Here is a 21,864-nt window from a genome sequence, read left to right on the forward strand (position 1 = left end):
CTTCACGGTGAGGACAGGCCTTCACGTTAGGCCTTCAACCAGTGGGCTTGAGCAGCTCAGGAAGAGTGCTCAAGCTCCCAGGACCACTGGATATTTAGCCTGACGTGCCCCTCCCCCAGGCCAGTTTCCTGAGGAGTACACAAAGTTCTTTACCCCGTGTTAAAAGCAAGAGATACTAAGCCATGGCTAAAGTCACTAAAGTTACATCCCCACAGACGTTCAGAACTTTTCAAGAATATCTTTGGAGTGTTTTGACTGTACACCCGGTGCCTGCAGAAGTCAGGAGAGTGTCGGACACCCTGGAACTGGAGTTACAGATGGTTGTGAGCCACCAGGCGTGTGCTGGGGACCCAGGTTCTTTTTTCGAGACAGGGTTTCTCTGTGTGGCCCTGGCTGTCCTGGAACTCACCCTATAGACCAGGCTGGCCTTGAACTCACAGAGATTCCCCCTGCCTCTGCCTCCCCAGTGCTGGGGTTAAAGGTGTGCACCACCAAGTTCTTTAACCTCAGAACCATCTCTTCAGCTCCCCACCCCACCCCACCCCAGATGCTTTATGGTTAGGAAGCATTCAAAAATATGTTGACTTTTGAGATAGGAGCCCGTCTTGACAAACTGGAGACTGGCAACTCTGGACGGTAACCTACACAGGACACACTGGCAGGGGGCACCAGCTGCCACTCCTTCAGCTGGGAATGATGCAAGTAAAGCCACATTCCCCTGCCTCATCGGCTGGGCTCATAGGCACGTGGGTTTGGGATCCCACAATGTTAGTGGGGTCCCAACTCAGGGCCCTCACGGGGAAGCAACGGTGTGCAGGTCTTTGTACAGACACAAGCAGTCATTCATTCTTAAATTGCCAAAGAAAGAAAACAAGACCCCGTGTCTTTGCGTTGCCTCTGACCTCAGTCTATGTCAGTCTTCTGAATTTAGCTAGCTCTGGCTCCGGGAGGCAAGAGCTGTTTTACAACCCCGAACCTCTTCCTGGACAGAGGTCACATAGATGCTGCTTGTAAAGGTCCATGTCCTGTTACTTTAAGCACATGTCGTAAACATACATTTTAAAGTTCAGGAAGCTGTGGGAAATTCTCATGGTGAAGCTCACAAGGTAACTCTTTTCATTTGGAAGTGTGTGCCGACATGCTGAGTAAGATTCCCCAGGCCACACGGCACAGTGCCCTCCTCAACACTGGCTTTCATTCAGTGGATCGCCCTTCACAGCTCCACAGATGGCAGGCAGGGCTGGGACAGAGATTTTCCTCCCCACAGCCCAGGGCCTGTGAGGTTTAATGATCGGCAATGTTTATGTCGGCCGTTAATCACGGAGGCAATAAATGACTGGCTTTGCCGGGCCCCTCAGTCTTCACTAGAGACCACCCCACCTTCCTGCTATTATGACAGGCACTTCCTCTGAGGCCTGGGGATCTCACGTGAAGGACGTTCTCTAAAATACACACTTCTCTCTGGGCTGCTCTTCCTATCATGACTGTCCCGGAATAGATAACAAACCAAATGAAATTTGAGCATTAGGAGCTCTTCACCTAAACTCTGGTGCAATGCTCAGCCAAGAAAAGGAACAGCTGTTATGCCAAGGAGACCAAATGCAACTCAGTTTTCTTGAGAAGTTTTAACGGCTGGCCTGCTCACTTGGAGAAGTCTTGCCATCAGGACCAGGGAGGTATGTAAAGAAACGTGACTCCTCTCCTCACTGTGCATGTGCTTGGTGTGCGTGAGTGCAGGCATGCACACGCCAGCGTGTGAGGTCAGAGGCAGCTCTGTGGAGCCCGGAGGTTGCACTCAGGTCGTCAGGCTTGCCCAGCCAGCCACTCTGACCTGCTGAGCTTCTCTGCTAGCCCAGGACCCTTCTCTTCATGTCTCTTTCCTCACCTCTGCACTTTCTGCATTTTTGCAGACTTTTGGGGGGGGAAGCTGTAGCAGCAAAAATGATTTTTCTGGCAGGAATGAGACTGGAAAACAGCAGAGGTTATTTCTGTGTAACAGCTCTTGCATCGGTTCTGTTAAAAGAACATTTTTTTCATCATTACTATTTATTTATAGAAGACTCACAGAATCAAGGATTTCCCACGGCCTAGAACGGTGGGTGTTTGTCTCCAGTGACTGAGGTGGTATACAGGCTTACTGAAGCACAGCACTAGCTCAGAGTTTAAATGTTTATTGAAAACAGAAATGCCACACCACTCCACCCTACCCTTTCCAGCATCTGGCTAACAATAAGCTGGCTTTTCAGCAAAGTGTTGGCACAGAGGATCACGCAGGCTATACTGTAACTCAGAGCAACACTACTGGAAAGCTTCGAACACTGAGCACTGCACAGGACAAGCAAGACAGCCGACCAAGACTTGGCTAGAGGAGACCACTGAAGACATTTCCGCTGTCTTGTGTCTTCCTCAACCCAGTGCACGGCTGCCACTCTGGAACTGTTTCTGTTTGCATAGCTGTTTGGTGGGGGGAAATCTTATGGCTGTGTTAGGCACAATTCTGGAAAGTGCAAATTATCTCTAAGGCACAGAACTTAGATTCTCAGCTGGATTAATAGCAAACCTGGACTTCCCATGGGAACATACTAGAAAAAACAACCACCATGCTCTGCTAGAGAATGACTCCCCTGGGCTCCTGCCCACCTCAACACTCACTGTCTCTCCACAGTCAGCAACATGCCCATGCCCCTCAGCTCCCAAGCAGAAGCAATGCTCACAATGAAGACCTTAAACCCCGCCTCTCAGGCCTGCTGAGATGGTAAGCATAAGGATACAGGACCTCGAAAGGCCAGCCAGTCCTGAAGAAAATCAAAGCTGCATTGACATGATGAACCAAAACTCTCTGACAGGGTATACAGCCAATGGCCAGACCCCTAACTTGTGACCTTACGTCAGGATTAGGCCTTCCCTTATTCTGGGAAAAGGCTTCAGTGATTACATCAGTACTATTGTACTAGGCTTCTCAGAATTGAGAAAACAATGGGACATCAATGATCCCATTGGACAGAGTTGCCCATCCCCAGAGATGGGGTTTCCTCCCAGCACCAGCCTCTACATCACCGGTTTAGGGAAATGGCAAAATTTCTCCTGCACAGGTAGGTCCTCCTGCAATATTAAAACAGATAGCAAACCTTTTCTTTTCTTTTCTTTTTTTTTGCTTTGGTTAAATGAAACAATATTAATTTAGCTGTACGTAGCATGGAGGATGTGGTACTACTTATCAAAGCAGCTGCTGTGGCCCCAAACACAAGCAATTCATTAGACTTGGTGGAAGCACAAGGCTCACATTTAAGGGAAACCGTCAAATGCTTGCCTAGAAGGTTGGCTCTTCTAGGCCACGTCCTGTCTTTGGACAAGGTAGCTTGCTCCTCTCCACACGAACACAGCAGAAGTGAGCTTGCAGCCACTTTCCTTACTTGGCAGGTTCTACCTGTCAGGCTTCTGGGACCCCAAGGATTTGGTGCTGGCTTTCGGCCACTCAAGTACGAAAGATGATACTGACTTACTGGGTATGATATGGCTTCAAAACATACCAAAGAGGAAAAATACTGACTAGACATAGAAAGGGGGTGCCTGGGGCTACTCATCCCAGCCAGACCCTAAGGGTCACGACACTAGAGGTACAGAGAAGCCTTCACAGGGGCAGAAGACTTCCGTGCCACTGAGGCTCTCAGAACCAAGGCAAGGCACAGAAGGACGTGTCACCTTCCTCCCCTCCCGCCTCCCTCTCACAGCTCCACCTATTTATCACCCGCTGGTGTAATTCCCTTAGACACCCCCTCTCTTGGAGGAGTCCTCCAGAGCTGAGAAATCCCACCTTGTACTAAGCATAGCCTGAAAGTTCGGCGGTTGTGACGAGGGACCTGCCCTTTCTCTGCTCCTCCATGATGGTGTTTCAAGCAACCTCCACAGTGAAAGCGATCTAAGCTCTCCTCATAAAGCACTCAGCTGCATGAAGTAACTGGACTTCCTGAGACAAGCTCTGCGCTGACTCTGCCAGGACATTTCCTGGATACTTTCCCACTCTCTGGAGGACCCTGGGCAGGCCAGGCCTGGTCACAGCCCACTCCGGTTTTACATTTTCCTTCCTCCATCCAGAGGTGCAATGCCTGTGCTAAAATCCCAAGGCAGCTTCCAATTAATGGTGAAAGTGACAGATGGGGTACGAGCTGCTCCCGGCACAGTTCAGGTGAGTACTGTCTCCTCTTCAAAGGTGGGGTCCAAAGATGAGGTACAGAGCTGCGGCGGCAGCGGCGGCTGCTGCTGCTATGACAGTCATCGACGACAAAGCCAGGGCCACAGGACCCTTCCATTCTCCAAAACACCAACGTCACTCCTGGATCCTATCTAAAGGCAGCGCCACTCTCCAAGTGCACAAGGAGAGTGCTCTGGAGCCTCCTGCTGCCCTGCGCGCGCTCGCTCGCTCGTGTCTGCAAGTGAAGAAAGCCAGGGAAGCTGCCCTCTGCACTCGGCAAGTGTGCGGTGAAGTTCTTGGGGCCCAGGTTCCTGAGGGCTATGTGGGCTCAGGAGACTAGAGGCTGGGTCGACAAGAGTCTGTCCCAAGGAGGCACCAGGAATCCGAATCTAAGTCAGGCTTCGGATCCATTTCCATTTCTTCCTTTGCTGTCTGAGTTCCTTTGGAATGCGTCCCCACCTGTCCAGACAAAGCAGTTCCACATTAGTAATGATGCTACTGGGCACGGCACTTCAGGACTGTGTTTCCTTTTCTTTTTTTAAGATTTATTTGTTTATTATGTATAGCATGCTCTGTCTGCAGGCCAGAAGAGGGCACCAGATCTCATTACAGATGGTTGTGAGCCACCATGTGGTTGCTGGGAATTGAACTCAGGTCCTCTGGAAGAGCAGCCAGTGCTCTTAATCTCTGAGCCATCTCTCCGGCCCTGTGTTTTCAATACAGTACAAATCTCAGGATTTGCTGTCCCGGTCTTGTGGAAGGCTCAGATGGCTCTCTTGGAAACAGTCTCCATCTTTACATTTATGCACGTAGATTAATTAGCTCTGGTTTGCCCAGGCCCATGGGGTTTGGTGTATGTAGTGTGAAAAGTGAAATGGCTGGGGGTGGTAGTGCATGCCTTTAATCCAGTACTCAGGAGGCAGAAGCAGGAGGATCTGTCTCCATGAGTTTGAAGCCACCCTGGTCTACATAGTGAGTTCCAGACCAGCCAGGGCTACATAGTGAGATCCTGTCTTAAAAGGCAAAAATAAACAAAAAACCCTCACCAGTCCTGGATAAAACTATCTTTGTGCCTGCTACCACTGCCAATCTTATCTCAAGAATGTACATTCCCTTCTGAAGTGTTTTATAGACACTGTTTCCCTTAATCTTTGAAACAACCATATAGAGTGGGTTGTTCACAAAGTAACAAGTCCAAACTCACATAGACAAAGCCAAGGAATGACTCTTCCCTCACTCATAGCTGAGTCGAGATAGAGTGATACCAAGAAGCAGCATATACAAAATGCTTTTCCCAAACTATTTAACACGAACACAGTGAAGCCATCCTTCTAACTGCAGTTTCCAGAAGAGAGCATGGGCGTGCTCAGAGGACACCCTTGCTTGGCTGACTCTCCCACCGCTGTGGGTTCGGGGGTTGAACTCAGATCTCAGGTCCAGGTGGCGAGTGCTTTACTCAGCTGAGCCATTCTCAGCCAGACACCATTTCTAGAAGCTACTTCAAGATGGTTCAGCAAGGGCTAGGGATGTAGTTCAGTGGTAACATTTGCCTACCATGTGCAAGACACCGGGTTCGGTCCCCACCATAGCACAAATAAACAAACAAACAAACAAAATGGTTAAATTAAGTATGTATACATGTATACACCAAAAGTGAGATGTTAGTAATTATTGAACCTCTATGGTAGGCATATGGGTATTCATTATAATGTTTAGACATTTTCATAATAAAGCCAAACAATTAGTAATAGAAAGCAATGAAAGTTAGGTGTTAAAAATGATAAAGTCCAGGTACCCAAACTAGGTAGGTCCAAGGCTCCTGGAATCAGGTATAAAAGTCACATCATTAAGAGACAGGGAATTACAAAGGGCTAAGTCTACTCAGTACCTTACAATTTGTTTCTGTGAACTTTCAAAGCAGATTTAGAAATCCAATTACATGAATGCTCTTACCTGCTGGCCTCCTTCCAATCTCTTGTTCAGCTTCTGTAGTTGGGTGAAAATCTGGAGGTTTTCTTGCTGTAGCTGCTGCTGCTCAGCCAGACACTTTAACACCAGAGCTTGCAACCTTTCGACCTCCGCCTGCAGAGTGCTGCACGCACAGGCGGCAGAGGCCGACGCTTTCCCAGCACACGGTACCGCAGGATTCAGCCGGGGAGGCTACGGACAAGAGGGAGATGATGCGGCAGGATCCGCCATGGGTCCCCAATTTTAACCAACACAGTAAGACACATAGACTCAAGGAATAGGTGCAAGTGAAACAGAAAAATGCCTGGATTCCAACTGTACTTAGTACTAATAAGACAAGGGAACTCTCAGCGCTTAGACCTTATTAGGTTACAGTAAGAACCATCTATTTGGGAGGGTTTTGCAAAAATATTTTTTATATGTTCTCTTGTAAAATGCTGAAGTGAGAAAAAAGCACGGATCTATTTGGAACAAGTTCTGGTCACAGTGAGGACATGGTTGATAAAACAGCTGGTTATACTGTAGAAGAGATTTGAGAAGAGTTCGGTGAAGAAAACCGCCAACACAATTTAAGAAGGCCAGCACAGGAAGGGGAATGTTCACCTTCAAGGTTTAAAGGTTTGTTACTGCTGTCCTGGGAAGGCTTTCAATTATTCTAGCCTGGATTTCTCTTCCTTATATACTTTTTTAAAACTAGCAGGTCAGAGCCAAAATTCCAGCAGTTGGAGGCAGGTGGATCTCTGAGCTCAAGGCCAGCCTGGTCTACAGAGCAAGTTCTAGAATAGCCAGGGCTGCACAAAGAAACCCTGCCTCAAAAAACAAAAAACCAAACAAATAAATCTATAAAAATTTAAAAAGTCAGATCAGCAAATAATGCCTACAGGTCAATTCTGACCTAATTTGTAAATAAAACTTTATTGAAACATAGTCACACTCATTATGTATTACAGGTTGAACATTCCTAACATGAAAATCCTAAATGTTCCTAAATCCCAAACTGTTGGAGCACTGATATGATATCACGAGTGGAGAATGCTCAGTTCAGTTCAGAATAGGTTCATCAAAATAAGGCACAAAATGACCTCCATGCTAAGTTTACAAGGGTTCTATGAAACATAAAGGAATTAATGTTTAGCCTTGGGTCCTAGTCCTAAGATATCTCATTTTATATATGCAAATATTCCAAAACCTAGCAAAATATGAGATTTAGAAGGCTTCTGGGTCCCAAGCATTTGGATAAGAGATACTCAACCTGCATCTGTGACTGCATTTGTGCTACAATGTCAGTCACTCAAAGTCAAGTGATAACTATGCGGCTTCTCTACAAAAAGCTTGATGTCCCCTGGTTTAGAGTTGTTGATTTACCACAATTTCATTTCTACCCAGGTTGGATGTATATGCTCTGCTCCTTCAGTTCTACAGGCATATTCTTTCTTTCTCCTTCTTCTGTTCATGTCAGCCCAGGCATTACTCCCCCCCACCCCCTTTGGTTTTTCGAGACAGGGTTTCTCTGTGTAGTTTTGGAGCCTGTCCTGGATCTCGCTCTGTAGACCAGGCTGGCCTCGAACTCAGAGATCTGCCTGCCTCTGACTCCCCAGTGCTGGGATGAAAGGTGTGTGCCACTGCCGCCGCCGGCCGGCTGGCATTACTTCTTATATATAGTTCAGCTCACTCTCACGGTGCCATGAAAACTGAGTTTGAGGGCTAGGATTGTGGCTGTTTGTGGAGCACTTGCTTAGCACGCACACTCCCTGGTTGGATCTCCAGCACTGCATAACTGGGTGTGTGACACGTGCCTGTGATGTCATTTGGGAGGAGGAAGCAGGAGTAGCAGAGACGTCCAAGGTCATCCTCCATCCTTGCCTAGGCTACAGAACTTGTTTCACAAAGACTAATTTGGAAACGTACAGTTCCGTTTTGGTACTTCTGAGGAAGGGGAAATAGGTCTCTGGTGTAAAAGGTAGAGAGCGGCTCTTAGAACCACCTGAGGCAGGGTAGCAGTGGTCCAAGGTGCTAGAGGACACCGGAAGCCAGGGACCTAGGAACTCACAATCACGGTCTATCTAGTGGACGCTAACGACAGAAAACTCAGTTACCCAGGCTCCTGCGGGGGGCTGGTGTTCTGGAGGAAGCTCAGATGCCACTTTGAGTCCTTGTAGCTCTTCATAGGGCAGGGTGTCCTTCTCAGACTCTGAAAATGCTGCACTTAGGTGAGGTGGGCTGTCAGGCATGGGGATGAACTCTGCGTTCTCCAGCTCCTAGGTCCACAAGGAAGAATCTCATCAGTTTGTCTGCAGCAATCTCTGCTCTCCCAAGTTCCCCTGTAGCCTTTCCGGAAATTCTGTTGTGACGTCAGCACCCTCTAGTGGGACACAACAGTGGTGGCTAACAACATAGACTGTCTAACCTGGAAACAAACTGCCATCCTTTCTTCAGTGATGAAAACTCAGACTCAAGTTCAAGACCAGCTGTACCTGGTTCATTTCCCCAACACACACTGTTTAGCTGGTCAGGAGGCTGAGGCTGGAGGCGGCTGTGGCTTCTGCTCTCTACCCTCAGCTGACCAGTTAAGTTCTAGTGGAAGATCAACACACCACCCTTTCTATAAAAAATTAAAAATTCCACCATGTGTGGTGGTGCATGCCTTTAATCCCAGCATTCAGGTGGCAGAGGCTATGTGTTTGGAGCCAGACTGGTCTACATAGTGAGTTCAGGCCAGCCAGGAAAAAAAGAACCCATAAATTGTAAATGTTTGCTGGCCATGCTGCACATACTAGTGATTGAGTCAAGAAGAATAAAGCAAGAGGTGGGTTAAGGACACCAATAAAACCCAGCAATTTTATCCCTCTGGGAAATAACCGCCAGTCCAGGGGTCACTACATAGTCTAGTCCACATTCTTTGGTGCAATGTAGTTTCTGAAAGAATAAGATCTTACTGATAGAAATCCCATCTTTTCATATAAAATAGCTTACATTTTTACTGTCTTTATCTTATCTTTAATAAGCTGTATTTCTATAGTAAGGCATTTCAACTGCCCAATATTTCACTTCTATAAACAGTATATAATCCATGAGCTTAATTTTTGCACAGGTTCACTTCAAGTCCATTTAGACTCTTTCTATCTATGTGTATACTTTAGGGAGCTTATACAATACTAAGTTCCCTTATGATTTTTAAAAAATGCTTTGTAGTGTTTGCTATCCCTCCCTGTATAGAGAGAGTTACCCTCTAATGGGGCAATGATGCCCTACTAGATACCACAGGCTGGCAAAGGTCCAGTGCTAGGATTACCTCTTCTGGAGATGTTGGCAAGTGAGAGCCCATATACCCCAAACAGGCTATAGCCAGCATTCCTGGTTACCCTCCAGAACTTGACAGTAGGATCCTACTGCTCACTGGGGAGGCAGAGGCAGGAGGTTCTGTGAGTTCAAGGCCAGCAGGATCTACATAGTGAATTCTAGGACAACCGGGAGGATACAAGTAAGACCTTGTATGTAGTTAAAAAAAAAGACTCGGGGCTGGAGATTTGGCTCAGTGGTAGAGTGCTTGCCTAGCAAGCACAAGGCCCTGGGTTTGGTCCTCAGCTCCAGAAAACAAAACAAAACAACAAAAGACTCTACTGCTGAAGACATCATATAGTTGAGTTCTAGAACATAGAGAAATCAAGTTGGTACTCCCCTAGAAGTCTTATCCCTACTGGGGAATTTTCTATATTGCTGAAAGTTAGTATGTACACTACCAGAGAGGAGAGGTGATCAGCTAGCTGTGAGCCCTTCAAACTGTAACAACTGGCTGCCAGGCCACGCTCACTGGTGTACAGGGGCATGACTCTCACTGGAGTAACTGGCCACTTCCTGACTGACCTTAAGGCCTGCTCCACAAGTGGAGGCCCATGCCTGGCGCGGTTACTGGGGCCCAAAATGTAGCATGGATAGGTCCCGGGCCCCAGGGGAGACCCCACTACCGTTGCTCTGTTAAATGGACACAGTATTAAGTGACTCCTAATGGCTTACTCTTCTATCCCTAGCCCAGCATTTCTCTCATCAGAGCTACTTTGGCAGCAGATAGTGATTAACAGAGACCCACAGAGTCGATAATGGTGCAGAGAATGAGACTGAAGAATTCTCAGCTCTTAATAGGACATCTGTATCATCATCCCCTCTCCTCCCAAAGGCCCGGCGATCATTGTGGAAGGAGAAAGACTGTAAGAGCCATAGGCTGTGGGTGACTGTAAGAAAACTGCTCCCTGGACACAGCAGGGCAGTTGCACAGTTTCACAGCAGTTGTGACAGCATGCCTAAGACCCATGCAAGCTCAAGCCAGACCAAACCCAGCCCCAGCATGAAGAGGTGGGAACGGAATCCTAATCCTAGCTAAAGACCTCCTGCCAATTGCAAGCTGCCAGGAGAGGAAGGGTTAGTCTTCTTAAACAGGTAACTCCGGTAGGTTAACTACGCCAGTGGAAGACACACACCCAAGAGTATATGGGCCGGGTGGTGGTGGTGCACACCTTTAATCCCAGCACGTGGGAGGCAGCGCCAGGTGGATCTCTGTGAGTTCGAGGCCAGCCTGGGCTAGAGAGGGAGATCCAGGACAGGCGCAAAGCTACACAGAGAAACCCTGTCTCGAAATCCCCCTCCCCCCAAAAAAGAATATATGGGCAGCACAAACTGTCCTTGATGGGCTTAGAAAAACAAATGAGGGACAAAGTGAGTTCATAGGACGGGGGAATAGATCTGGGGAGACTTGGGGGAGAGGGATGAATTAAATATGATCAAAATAGAATGCACAAAATTTTCAAAGAACTAATAAAAATGAAAAATATCTTTAAGATAGGTTACAAAAATTCTTTAAAAAAGGTAGTTATATAAATTTATTACGTTCACTTTAGTCTTTTTTTTTCAGAGCTGAGGCCCGAACCCAGGGCCTTGCTAAATCCCCAGCCCCCGTTCACTTTAATAATACAGGCATAAATTATGGAGCTGGGCCCACTGGTGGCCCACACCTTTAATCCCAGCACTTGGGAAGCAGGCCAGCCTGGGCTACAAAATGAGACCCTGTCTTAAACATGCCGTATCCTTTCTTCTTAGAAATGAAAATAAGATTAGCTTTGTGGTGCCTTCTTTCCAGATGGGAATCTGCAACCTCGTCTCCTGTCTAAATTAGTAGGGCACAAGAAACGGAGACCTTGGCGACCCTTACTGCTCCTGCTACAGACTTATCTGAAGTATCTGTTCCAAGGGACTTACCTTCCGAAGCCAGCCAGGACAGGAGCTGCTAGCCCCACAACTGTTCCCCACGGCCTCCGTGGGACTGAGTAAACCTTCCATTCCACGGTCTGCTTCCATCGTTCCGCGGAAGCCTCCGCTTGGATCTGGAGTTTCTGATTCCTGTTGACTGTCTTCCTCTTCGCCGCCGCCGCCGCCGCCACCACCTCCACCGCCTCCTGGGCTGGAGCTCTGAACCGCTGGTAGAAGGAGAGAGCCTTTCTATGCCGCAAAGAGATTGAGCATCTGGCAAACTCACTCACCCTACCAAAGTTCCCAGAGTTGCATGAAGTGGAATGTTCACACAAATATTTGAGACTAAACTTGTTAGTTTTTACATAGGGTTTGCATTTTTTAAAATCATTTAAAAAAAGATGTTTTATTTTATGTGTATGAGTGTTTGCGTTTATGTATGTCTGTGTACCATGTGCATACACTGCCCTCGGAGGCCAGAGGAGGGTGTCAGATCCTCTGTAACTGGAGTTACACATGGTTGCTAGCTGCCACTTGAGTGCTGGGAACCAAACCCTAGTTCTTTGTAAAATCAATAGGTGCTCTTAACTGATGAACCATCTCTCCAGCTCATTATTTTGAAAAGCTATTACATTATTTTTTTAATCTATTTTAAATAGTCTTTTTTTTTTTTTCATTTTATATACCAATCCCAGTTCCCCCTCCCTCCCCTTCTCCTGCTCCTCACCACCTCCCATCCCACCCCTCAGAGAGGGGAAGTCCTCCCTTGGGGAGTCAACAAAGTCTGGCATACTAAGTTGAGGAGGGACCAAGCCCCTCCCCCCGTGTCAAGGCTGAGCAAGGTATCACCTTAGGGAGTCTGTTCCAAAAGGCCATTTCATACACCCGGGATAAGTCCTGGTCCCACTGCCAGGGGCTCCCAAACAGATACATTAACTTATTGTGTGTGCATGTGTGTGCCACAGCGCATGTGTAGAGGTCAGAAGACAACCTGCTGAGGTTAGATCTCTCCTTCTACCATGTGGCTCCCAGGACTGAACTCAGGCTGTCAGGATGGCAGCAGGAGACTTTACTCTAGTCATCTTGTGAGTCAGCCTTGGCTGTCCTGGAACTCACTCTGTAGACCAGGCTGGCCTCAAACTCACAGGGATCTGCCTGCCTCTGCCTCCCGAGTGCTGTAGGTTTTTAAAGACTAGAATACCTGGAATGCCATGGAAGTAAAAGGCTCATGGGATAGTAAGGAATATAAACGTCACATCACAACATGGAGCAAGCCTCTTGATTGCTTCCACATGTGATGCAGGCCTATCACCCTGATAATAACAATGGCAGAGCAGCAACACTCACCAAAATACAACCTTCCCTCTTAATCACAGTTTCTTAACCCAAAGACCAAACTGGCACCTGGGCCACCACCACTTACCAGTTCCAATGGACAGGCCGCTGCTATTAGAACGGATGGTCTTAGAATTCAATACTTTCTCTGGGGAGAAATACGTACTAGGTAAGAAATATATACAGACACTGGCAGGAAGAGTGAGAGGAGACAGGGCAGGCAGGAAGTGGTCACTACCATTTCTGACTCCCAGTCACTCACTACTTACTGTTTATAAGTGAGACAAGTAGTCTCACAAGTGAAACACTTACTGAGCTACTATATACGCAATAAGGCAGTGGGAGTTTTCTACTCTGCTGTTCATTGGAAGTATGGCAGCTTTACAAAGTAACAATACCTAAATCCCACCCTAGAGATCCTGATTCAATTGTCAAGGGTGGGGCTTTTATAAAAGCCAAGACTTTTTATCATGGAGTTCAACGTAATGTTTCTGCAAAAAGCATTTGGAAATTTTCTTTTAAAAGAATTACTGAGCTGAGGATTAAATCCCAGCACTTAAAGGCAGAGGCAGGTGGAGCTCTGTGAGTTCAAGGCCAGCCTGGTCTACAAAGAAAGCTCCAGGACAGTCAGACCTGTTACACAGAGAAAACTTATCTCAAACAAAACAAAAACAAACAAACAAAAAGGATGAAAACAAATATAGACAACACATAATTAGATAAATGGAAGTAATCAATTCTATGATGTGGACGAATGTTAGGGGAAGAGTTCAAAATTATCACATTAAAAATGTCCAAACTAGCCGGGTAGTGGTGGTACATGCCTTTAATCCCAGCACTTGGGAGGCAGAGGCAGGAGGATCTCTGTGAGTTCGAGGCCAGCCTGGTGAGTTCTAGGTCAGCCAGGACTACACAGTGAAACCCTGTCTCAAAAAAAAAAAAAGTCCCAACTGATTGTGGTGGAACAGGCCTGTAATTCTGCGCTCAGGAGGTGGAGGCAGAAGGATCAGGAAGTCAAGGTTATTCTTTGCTACTAAGTACTGAGTCTGAGGCTACACTGAGCTACACAGCCCTGACACCAACAGTTCAGTAGAGAAGAAGCGGCAGATGACTGACTTGGGAAATGAAACGCTCGGTTCCCACCACTCTGAATGGCATCTCTATCCAGCACACGACCCGCAAAGGCAGCCTTCGCTTCAGGAGGCTTCTGTTTTCAACAGCGTCACCACAAGTACCTTAGGTGAGGGTCAATCCTGTCCAAGCCACCCCAACTCCATATATACAAAACCCTTACCAACAATAAGAATGGTGTGCCAGCCACGGCAGGAAAGATCTGGGACATGATGTAGAGATCCAAAAATAGGTCGAGGCCATGAGGTACAGATATCAGAGCCGTGTGGTCTCTCTGTGGGGGTCATTGCCAGGCGGCCATTGCCACCATTTCCCCAGGCAAAAATGTGATTATCTAGAAAAAAATGTAAACAGCAGATTAATAGGACACGATTTGCCCAATTCTGTGGTTATCCCACTGTTACACCCTGGACCTAGAAAGATGTCCTACTAAGTACCAAATGAGAGGAAAGCTATTTCTCTATATAGAGCCTAAAAACTCGTCCTGATTCCACCCGGGGAAAAATGACTACTGCTCTTATGTCTGTCATTCATTCACTCACTCACTCACTCACTCACTCACTCACTCACTCACTCACTCACTCACACAGGTAAGAGAATCTACTCAAGGGGTCTGAGGCAGGACACAGGCAAGTCCTTGCTCCAGTGAATTCGGGGAGAACAACACAGACACAAACAGCCATCTCCTCTCTCAGGTCGTGGTAAGTGCTATGAGGGAGGGGGGGTGGTGGGGAAATGAGGGCCATGAGGAACAGTGGGATGGCACGTCATCACTTTAGAGAAAGTGGTCAGAGAAGCAGCACTCTGTGACACTTGAGCAGAGATCTAGCTGAACTCAGGGAGTTTCCAGGCAGACATAAGAGCAAGGCTGCACAGACAGGGAGGACGAAGGTCCCCAGAGCAAAGTAAGAGAGAGGGACACGTGGCAGGAGAAGTCCTGGTCATATGCGGCCATGAAGGCTGACTGATGTACCAAGCCATGAGAGCCTCTGGGCAGGAGGTCTTTAAGAGGAACTCCGAGGCTGTGATGAGAAGCAACAGCAAAAGAGCACTGGCGGAAGCAGAGACCAGCTGAAGGTCTGGTGCCAGCAAGAAGTTGTTGGGTTCATTCTAGAGCTGGCCCATGGGATTCGCTGATGGACAGCGAGCATGCAGAGTGCAGGACGGAGCTGACTGAGGTGAGAAGTCTGCAGAGGAACAGGTCTGGGTCACAGAGGAATAGGTCACAACGTGCCAACACTAGAAATCTGATTCTTGTCCAATTCACGCTGGTCCCCCCCCCCCCCCCCCCCCCGTCCACTGTCTCTCTCTCTCTCCTTGTCCAATTCAGGCTGGTGCCCTCCCTCCCCCACAACTGAAAGGGTGACTGATTAAGGACCCCGACGGACACCAGATATGTATCAGGACTCATCTAGAGTCCAGGGGCTATATTGCCACTGTAGCTTTAGTGATCCAAGCTGAGGGGCTGTGGACTAAACGTCTTTAGGTCAGAGACGGTAGTCCAAGCTGCAAGGTCCAGAGAGGAATTTAAAGGAATGGGCTCATGGTGGAGAAGAGGATGGGTCCTGGGAAGGAAGAGGTAGATGTTTCTGCACAGCACCTGGAAGACTGCCTATGTGTTTCTTCTCACATAGCCAGCCAATGCTGATCGGGACCAACATGGTACTGTACAAGACAGACAGACAGACGTACTCAACGGTTCTGCAGATATTTTACCAAAAATGTTACAATGAAAATAAAGTTGGGTGAACTTAGAATACAAACCTGCCATTTTCTAGAAATGTGGCCTGTAAAAAAGTGCTACATTGGACATAAGAACATACGCCAGTTAGACAAAAATTCCTCTTTCCTAATCAAGAATTAAAACAGCCGCCTGTCTGGGGAGCTTAACACCACACAGGCAACTCACCATCAGTGGCAGCAATGGTGAACTCATCGCCACAGGAGACCCTGATCACCTGCTTCCCACCAAGGGGTCCCCCCAACAGGTTGATCCCCAGGCGCTTCTTATAATTCCCGACACCCAGCTGTCCACACTTATTACAGCCAAAAGTCAGCAACCGGCCTCGTTCTGAGAGAGAAGCAAAAATAAACAGCCAATCACAAACGGGTCATGAAAGAGACAATACGGCAATGCAGGCTCCATGCACTGGAAGACAGAAATATGAAGGAAGCTATCTATCCACGTGACCCTGAGGGGAGGGTACCTAGGCAGGGTGACCAAGCAGAACCTCGAACTGACTGAAGCATTTTCTTTCCAATATTTCAAACAATATTAAAAAAGAAAGATTTATTTATTGTGCACATGTCATAGCTGAGGTCAGGGAACAAAACTCTTTCACCACGTAGGTGTGGATGGATACCCTAACACCTAATTTTTAAAGCAGGAAAAGGGTACTACCTTAATTTAGAATACTTATAGTAAGTGCTAATTATAAATATGGTTTTTGTTTTTAAGAGTATTTATAGCTGGGTACGGTGGTGCACGTCTTTAATTCCAGCACTCAGGAGGCAGAGGCAAGGGGATCCCCAAGTCTGAGACCAGCCTGGTCTAAAGATCAAGTCCTAAGACAGCCAGGGCTACACAGAGAAACCCTGCCTCAGAAAACAAACAAATGATTATTTACTTATTGACTTTATGTGTATATTATGTGTCTCTGTGTGTATGCCACATGTATGGGTCCCCGGGGTCAGAGGTAAGAAGAGGGCATCAGATCCCCTGAAGCTAAGTTATAGTCACTTAGGAGCAGTCCAAATTGGGTGCTGGACATGAAACTCGGGTTCTCTGGAAGATCATCAAGTAAGCACTGTTAACCACTGAGCCATCTCTGCAGCCGGAAGTGCAGTGTTCTTATTAAAGTGCACATTTACTTTGTGTTTATAAAGATCACTAAAAAAATAATCTCTGCTTGAATGCCTAATTTGTTAATAAGGTAATACTGAGTACTAGGGAGAAGTCAGAGGATGCATATATCATTAAGAAAGTTAATAGTTCACAGCACAAAAGAACCTGAGCTTGGAAGGCATAGGATCCAGCCCAACAACTTACCATCAATAGCGGCTGTGTGAGTCTTGCCTGGGGCAATGGTTCGGATTTTGTAAAAGGACAACTGTTTGGCCAAGGTGAAGGAGGTCGCGTAGGGAACTTCATGGTATGCCTGGGACAGTAAAACAGAGCAACAGCTAGGTGAGCAAACAATGGCAGTGCGGGGGGGTGGGGGGGTGGGGTGGGGGGGTGGGCAGGCTGAGGACGGAAAAGGTGTTTCCAACAAGTCCTGCTACTAAGGGAGGCCCTGCAGCTTCCCCTCTTCAATAGGACATAACCAAGCTCAGCACAGAACCAGAATGTGATGGAAGAAGCAGGGATTTCTGACTATAAAATCTACACTCTGAATTAAAGCAGGCAACACAAGAGCTCTTCATCTCAGAAGACAATGATCTAAGGACAGAATAACTGAATCTGTGGTGCTTGTACACTCTGCCTAGCTCACGAGGAAGATCAAGGCAAACTCACTCTCAAGCTTACAAAGAAATCAGTCATTGTAATCTAATGTTACCCACAAGGTTGTGTTTCACAAAATTTCACTACACATATTCCTTTGAATTGATAGATATAGCAGGACAGTGGTGGTGTTATGTCTTTAATCCCAGCACTCGGGAGGCAGAGGCAGGTGAATCTCTGAGTTCAAGGCCAGCCTGGTCTACAGAGTGAGTTCCAGGACAGGGCTACACAGAGAAAAATCAACAACAAAAACCAAAAACCCATGTAAATGAAGTTCACAACGAACCTGCATTTTGACAAAGCACAAAATCAAGTGCTAATTTTGAAGGTGCCTTTCAAACTCTCCAGCCTTTACCCTGAGTTTGTGCTCTCCTAAGACTGGGCTGTAGACACTACATACAATGAACTCACCTTTCATCACATTAGGGAACTGTAAATTTACTTGATTTTTCTTTCATACTCTTTTTTTCTTTTTGCATTTGAAGGTGAGGGGCTGGGAACAGACTTCATCTTTAGAAATGACAAAAACTCATGATACTAACACAACCTGATGATGTAGAATGGTAATTACCCTTGGTAAGTATGTGTGGGGTCAGTGTTTGGAAGCAGTATGTCAGGAATCTACAGAGACACAGAAATGCTTCTTTTTCATTGGCACAATATTCTTGTCCCAGCCAGGCGGTGGTGGCGCACACCTTTAATCCCAGCACTTGGGAGGCAGAAGCAGGTGGATCTCTGTGAGTTTGAGGCCAGCCTGGTCTACAAAGTGAGTTCCAGGAAAGGCTCCAAAACTACTCGGAGAAACCCTGTCTCGAAAACCCAAAAAGAAAAAAAAAATTTCTTGTCTCCGTTCTGACGGTGACAGGGTGAACCCTGAACTCTCTTGTTTCCCTCTGCAGTCACCCCCGCTGAGCTGTAACTGTAAACATACTGCACATACACATTCGCTGTAACTGTAAACATACTGCACACATACATTCGCTGTAATTGTAAACACACTGCACATATACATTTGCTGTAACTGTAAACACACTGAACATATACATTCGCTGTAACTGTAAACACACTGCACATATACGTTCGCTGTAACTGTAAACATACTGCACATATACATTCATGGGATTTCTGCCTTTAGTTTTTAAAGGGATCTTGTCGCACATCCTAGGTTGGCCTCAAACTAAAGATCCCTCTGCCTCGGCTTCCTGAGTGCTAAAATTAAAGGCATGCACCATCACGCTTAGGCTCTGTACCAACAACACACTTGTAAAGCCACCACCCTGATCAAGACAGAGTTGATCACTTAGGTGAACCTGTCCGGAACAAAGAAAAGGACTTCAGTAAGATAAACACACCCCACAAAGACTTGCACCTCTTCTCACTGCCATCGCTTCTACCTGACTACGGCCATCATGATCACTGAGCCTGTTCTGAACTTCACAGAAGTAATCCTACACTGTGAACTCCTTCGTGGCTGGCTACTTTTGCTGAACATAATGTGTGTGAGATCACTTTATTCTTAAGTCAAATTCCTCGGTCATTAACCTGTAATATCAAAGAAATCCCAACCCAGACTTCTGCCGATGTGGTTAAAATCTCAAGGGCCACTCACTTCATGGTTGATGATTCCAGACATGCACTGATTCAGGCCCAGTTTGTTGAACTCATTGAGTCCACAGGCCAGCACTTTGCCTGACTGGGTGAGCAGGAAGGTCCCATCACAGCCACACTGAACTGCAACAATGATTAAGGCCTTTGGAACATCTACCTGCAAGGCAAACGTTGGAGAAAAAGCTCAAGTATGTAATTCATATTAGAAAATAACCCTCAAGTTCCATCAGCATGCTGCCCAACAGCTTGGAGATCATTCTTCCTGACATGGCACTCAAGTTTTACAGCAGAGGAAAAGGCTGCAGTTGGAATGAACAGATGCTCCCTGTCAGTCTGTTTTAGGAATGGCTCCTACTTCTTTGGAGAAAGCTTCTGTAGAGGGGAGACTATGCAGACAGGCTGGGAAAGAGGTAGCTCCAATCTCTAGCTGACTTGGTCATCTGACACGAGGGCTCCTTGACAGTTTTAGTAGGCACACGGCAGCCTGGACATGTCGGGCATTTAGACAGTGTACGGGGGCAGCAGCTAGGATGTCCATACCCTTCTACAGCTTGTAAGACAGGCAGAGAATGAAGGTGTCAGATGGGGCCATGGGTATGTGTAACACCTTGAGCCTCTGTCTTTTCACGAGGAATGGCTGTGACTCAGAGTCTCTAGATGCATCATTTAACCCTTAGGCTATAATAAAAGTTGACAACCATGAACGGTATAGCACTGGAGTTAGTGGTAGCTAACCTTCCGGTGTCAGGTAGGCCTGGGCCCCAGGCATGTAAGAGAGTAACTGTGCTTGCCCCTCAGCTGACTCAGGTCCTGGGAGCCTCTTACAGTGCCAGCTCTGGCGGTCCTGACAGCAATCAGATAGGATGTCTCCGACCGCACAGCCTCTAAGCAAAGACAGTTTCACCCGTGTTCAATGGCAGTAAGGGAAGGCTGGGGTAGGAGATAACATGTCACTTCCGCCATCTTCTTAAGGAGATTCAGCTGTCTGTGACACTTTCTGTTTTAGGTGCTGATTTTAATTTCATCTCTGAGCACGATGTGACTCCAGTGTCCCTAATAGCTGTATAAACTTTCTCAATTTTCTGTGATTTAGTCAGATGACAAGACCACATAATGCTAGATGAGGAACCCTAGATTGTCAGTCTCCTCGACAGGAAAGACTTCAGAAATAAACACTCTGATACGAGGAGTCAGGAGAGAGGATGTCCTTTGAAGTCTGTTTTAGACAGGTTATAGGAAAAGCCATTCCTCAGTTTACCCTCTGTGGTGTATAGTAATCCTCTTCTGAATCCAAACCCAGCCGTCCTGAAACACACACAAGAACGACAGTCATTATACCAAGGGCATTCTTGCCCCGGAAGGTGTTCCGTAACTCTTGAACAAAGGCCATTTGATGTGTTTAGGTACTCAGACTGAAATCCTGGTGAGCACCCGGAAGAAGCGGAGGGACACAGGCTTCACCTACCGTATTCCCCACAGCCCCAAGAATAGACTTCCTTGTTTCGAGTCAGAACCAGCACATGATTATCCCCACAGGAGACCTGCTCCACTGGATTGCCGAGGAAGAAGTCCAGCTGCATGGGCTCCAGCACTTCAGGGCCAGAGACCTTGTCGACCCCCATGCAGCCATAGTAATCTGATCCAAAGGCATAGAGCTGACCCTCATCTGCAAAAGGAGAGAAAAGCCGTCACCGAAAGGAATTCCTGTGTCCAGTCAGAAAGCTGGGCAGAGCTGGACTGAGGCCTCCTTAGCCAATGGTCTCACATGAGAGCTGATGACATCAGAGGTCAGAAAGGAAGGCAGACCACAGAAACAGGCAGAGCTGTCCGTAGTTAGGGAAGCACATATAGTAGTGTTATTGGAATGGAGAGTCTAGGATTCTCGTGCTAAGTGACCTTCAAATTTGCCTGGAGCCTTCCCTGTTTTGTAGACAGAAATACCAAGGATGGGACTGGAGAGAGAGCTCAGCAGTTAAGAATATGTACTGCTCTTCCAAAGGGCCCAAGTTGGATATCTAGTAACCACGCCAGGCAGCTCATAACTGTAACCCCAGTTTCAAGGGGATCGGAGGCCCTCTTCTGGCCTCCACAATAAGCATCACAGTCATGTGCATAAACCCACACTTAGATACACACATAGACATAAAATTAAAAAAATAATACCAAGGACTTACAAAGTAATGATAACTCAAAACTAAATGTAACTTTGATCCTGATTGTGTGTCACGCAGAGCCTATAGTAGGACACACAGTAGATCTCTCCTGTAGCATGAATCTTCAAAGTTCTTATTAATAAAATCAATCCCGAGCCGAGTTATTGGGGTCCATGCTGGTAGATCAGAGAGACAGAACAAACCACAGCTCTCACCTTGCCAATTCCTCAGCTGGTCCTGTTTCCTCAGACTGGAGGCCTCTGAGTCCTCATCCGGAATGGGTCTCAGCTGAATTACTGCTCAAAAGCCTGAATGCTTAACCAGCCACATGCTTCTTATTTCTGGTCCTCACGCCTTATATATCTTTTTGCTTTCTACCACCACTCCCTGGGATTAAAGGCTGGCTTTCTGGGATTAAAGGCGTGTCACCATGCTTGGCTATTTCCAATGTGGCCTTGAACTCACAGAGATCCAGAGGGATTTCTATCTCTGGAATGTTAGGATTAAAGGTGTGAGTGCCACCATTTTCTAGCCTTTGTATCTAGTGGCTGTCTGTTCTCTGACCCCAGATAAATTTATTAAGGTACACAATATTTTGGTGACACAATACCACCATATCTCCTCTCTTTTTGTCTAAAATTAAAAAAGCTTATAACTAATACAAGAAAAACTATCCAATAAGCATATACAATATATACAGCCAAAATTACATTAATGATGTCTAGTCCATTAAC

General features: G+C 46.8%; 1 protein-coding gene across 1 annotated transcript in view; it reads right to left on the reverse strand.

Moving 5' to 3' along the window:
- Positions 1-2,155: 2,155 nt before the first annotated feature.
- The window catches only part of Nek9 (NIMA related kinase 9), a 40,524-nt gene continuing 20,815 nt past the window's right edge, over positions 2,156-21,864 (reverse strand). Inside the window, exons 12-22 of the mRNA XM_006982831.4 lie at positions 20,443-20,643; positions 20,236-20,282; positions 18,979-19,134; positions 16,917-17,025; positions 15,777-15,938; positions 14,031-14,201; positions 12,825-12,884; positions 11,411-11,628; positions 8,257-8,418; positions 6,146-6,352; positions 2,156-4,651 (exon numbers count right to left, since the gene is read on the reverse strand). Of these exons, the coding sequence (XP_006982893.3) occupies positions 4,529-4,651; positions 6,146-6,352; positions 8,257-8,418; positions 11,411-11,628; positions 12,825-12,884; positions 14,031-14,201; positions 15,777-15,938; positions 16,917-17,025; positions 18,979-19,134; positions 20,236-20,282; positions 20,443-20,643 (1,616 nt within the window). The 3' untranslated portion in view covers positions 2,156-4,528. The remainder of the gene's footprint in view (positions 4,652-6,145; positions 6,353-8,256; positions 8,419-11,410; positions 11,629-12,824; positions 12,885-14,030; positions 14,202-15,776; positions 15,939-16,916; positions 17,026-18,978; positions 19,135-20,235; positions 20,283-20,442; positions 20,644-21,864) is intronic.

Source organism: Peromyscus maniculatus, chromosome 14, assembly GCF_049852395.1.
Source record: "Peromyscus maniculatus bairdii isolate BWxNUB_F1_BW_parent chromosome 14, HU_Pman_BW_mat_3.1, whole genome shotgun sequence".
Lineage (NCBI taxonomy): Eukaryota > Metazoa > Chordata > Mammalia > Rodentia > Cricetidae > Peromyscus > Peromyscus maniculatus.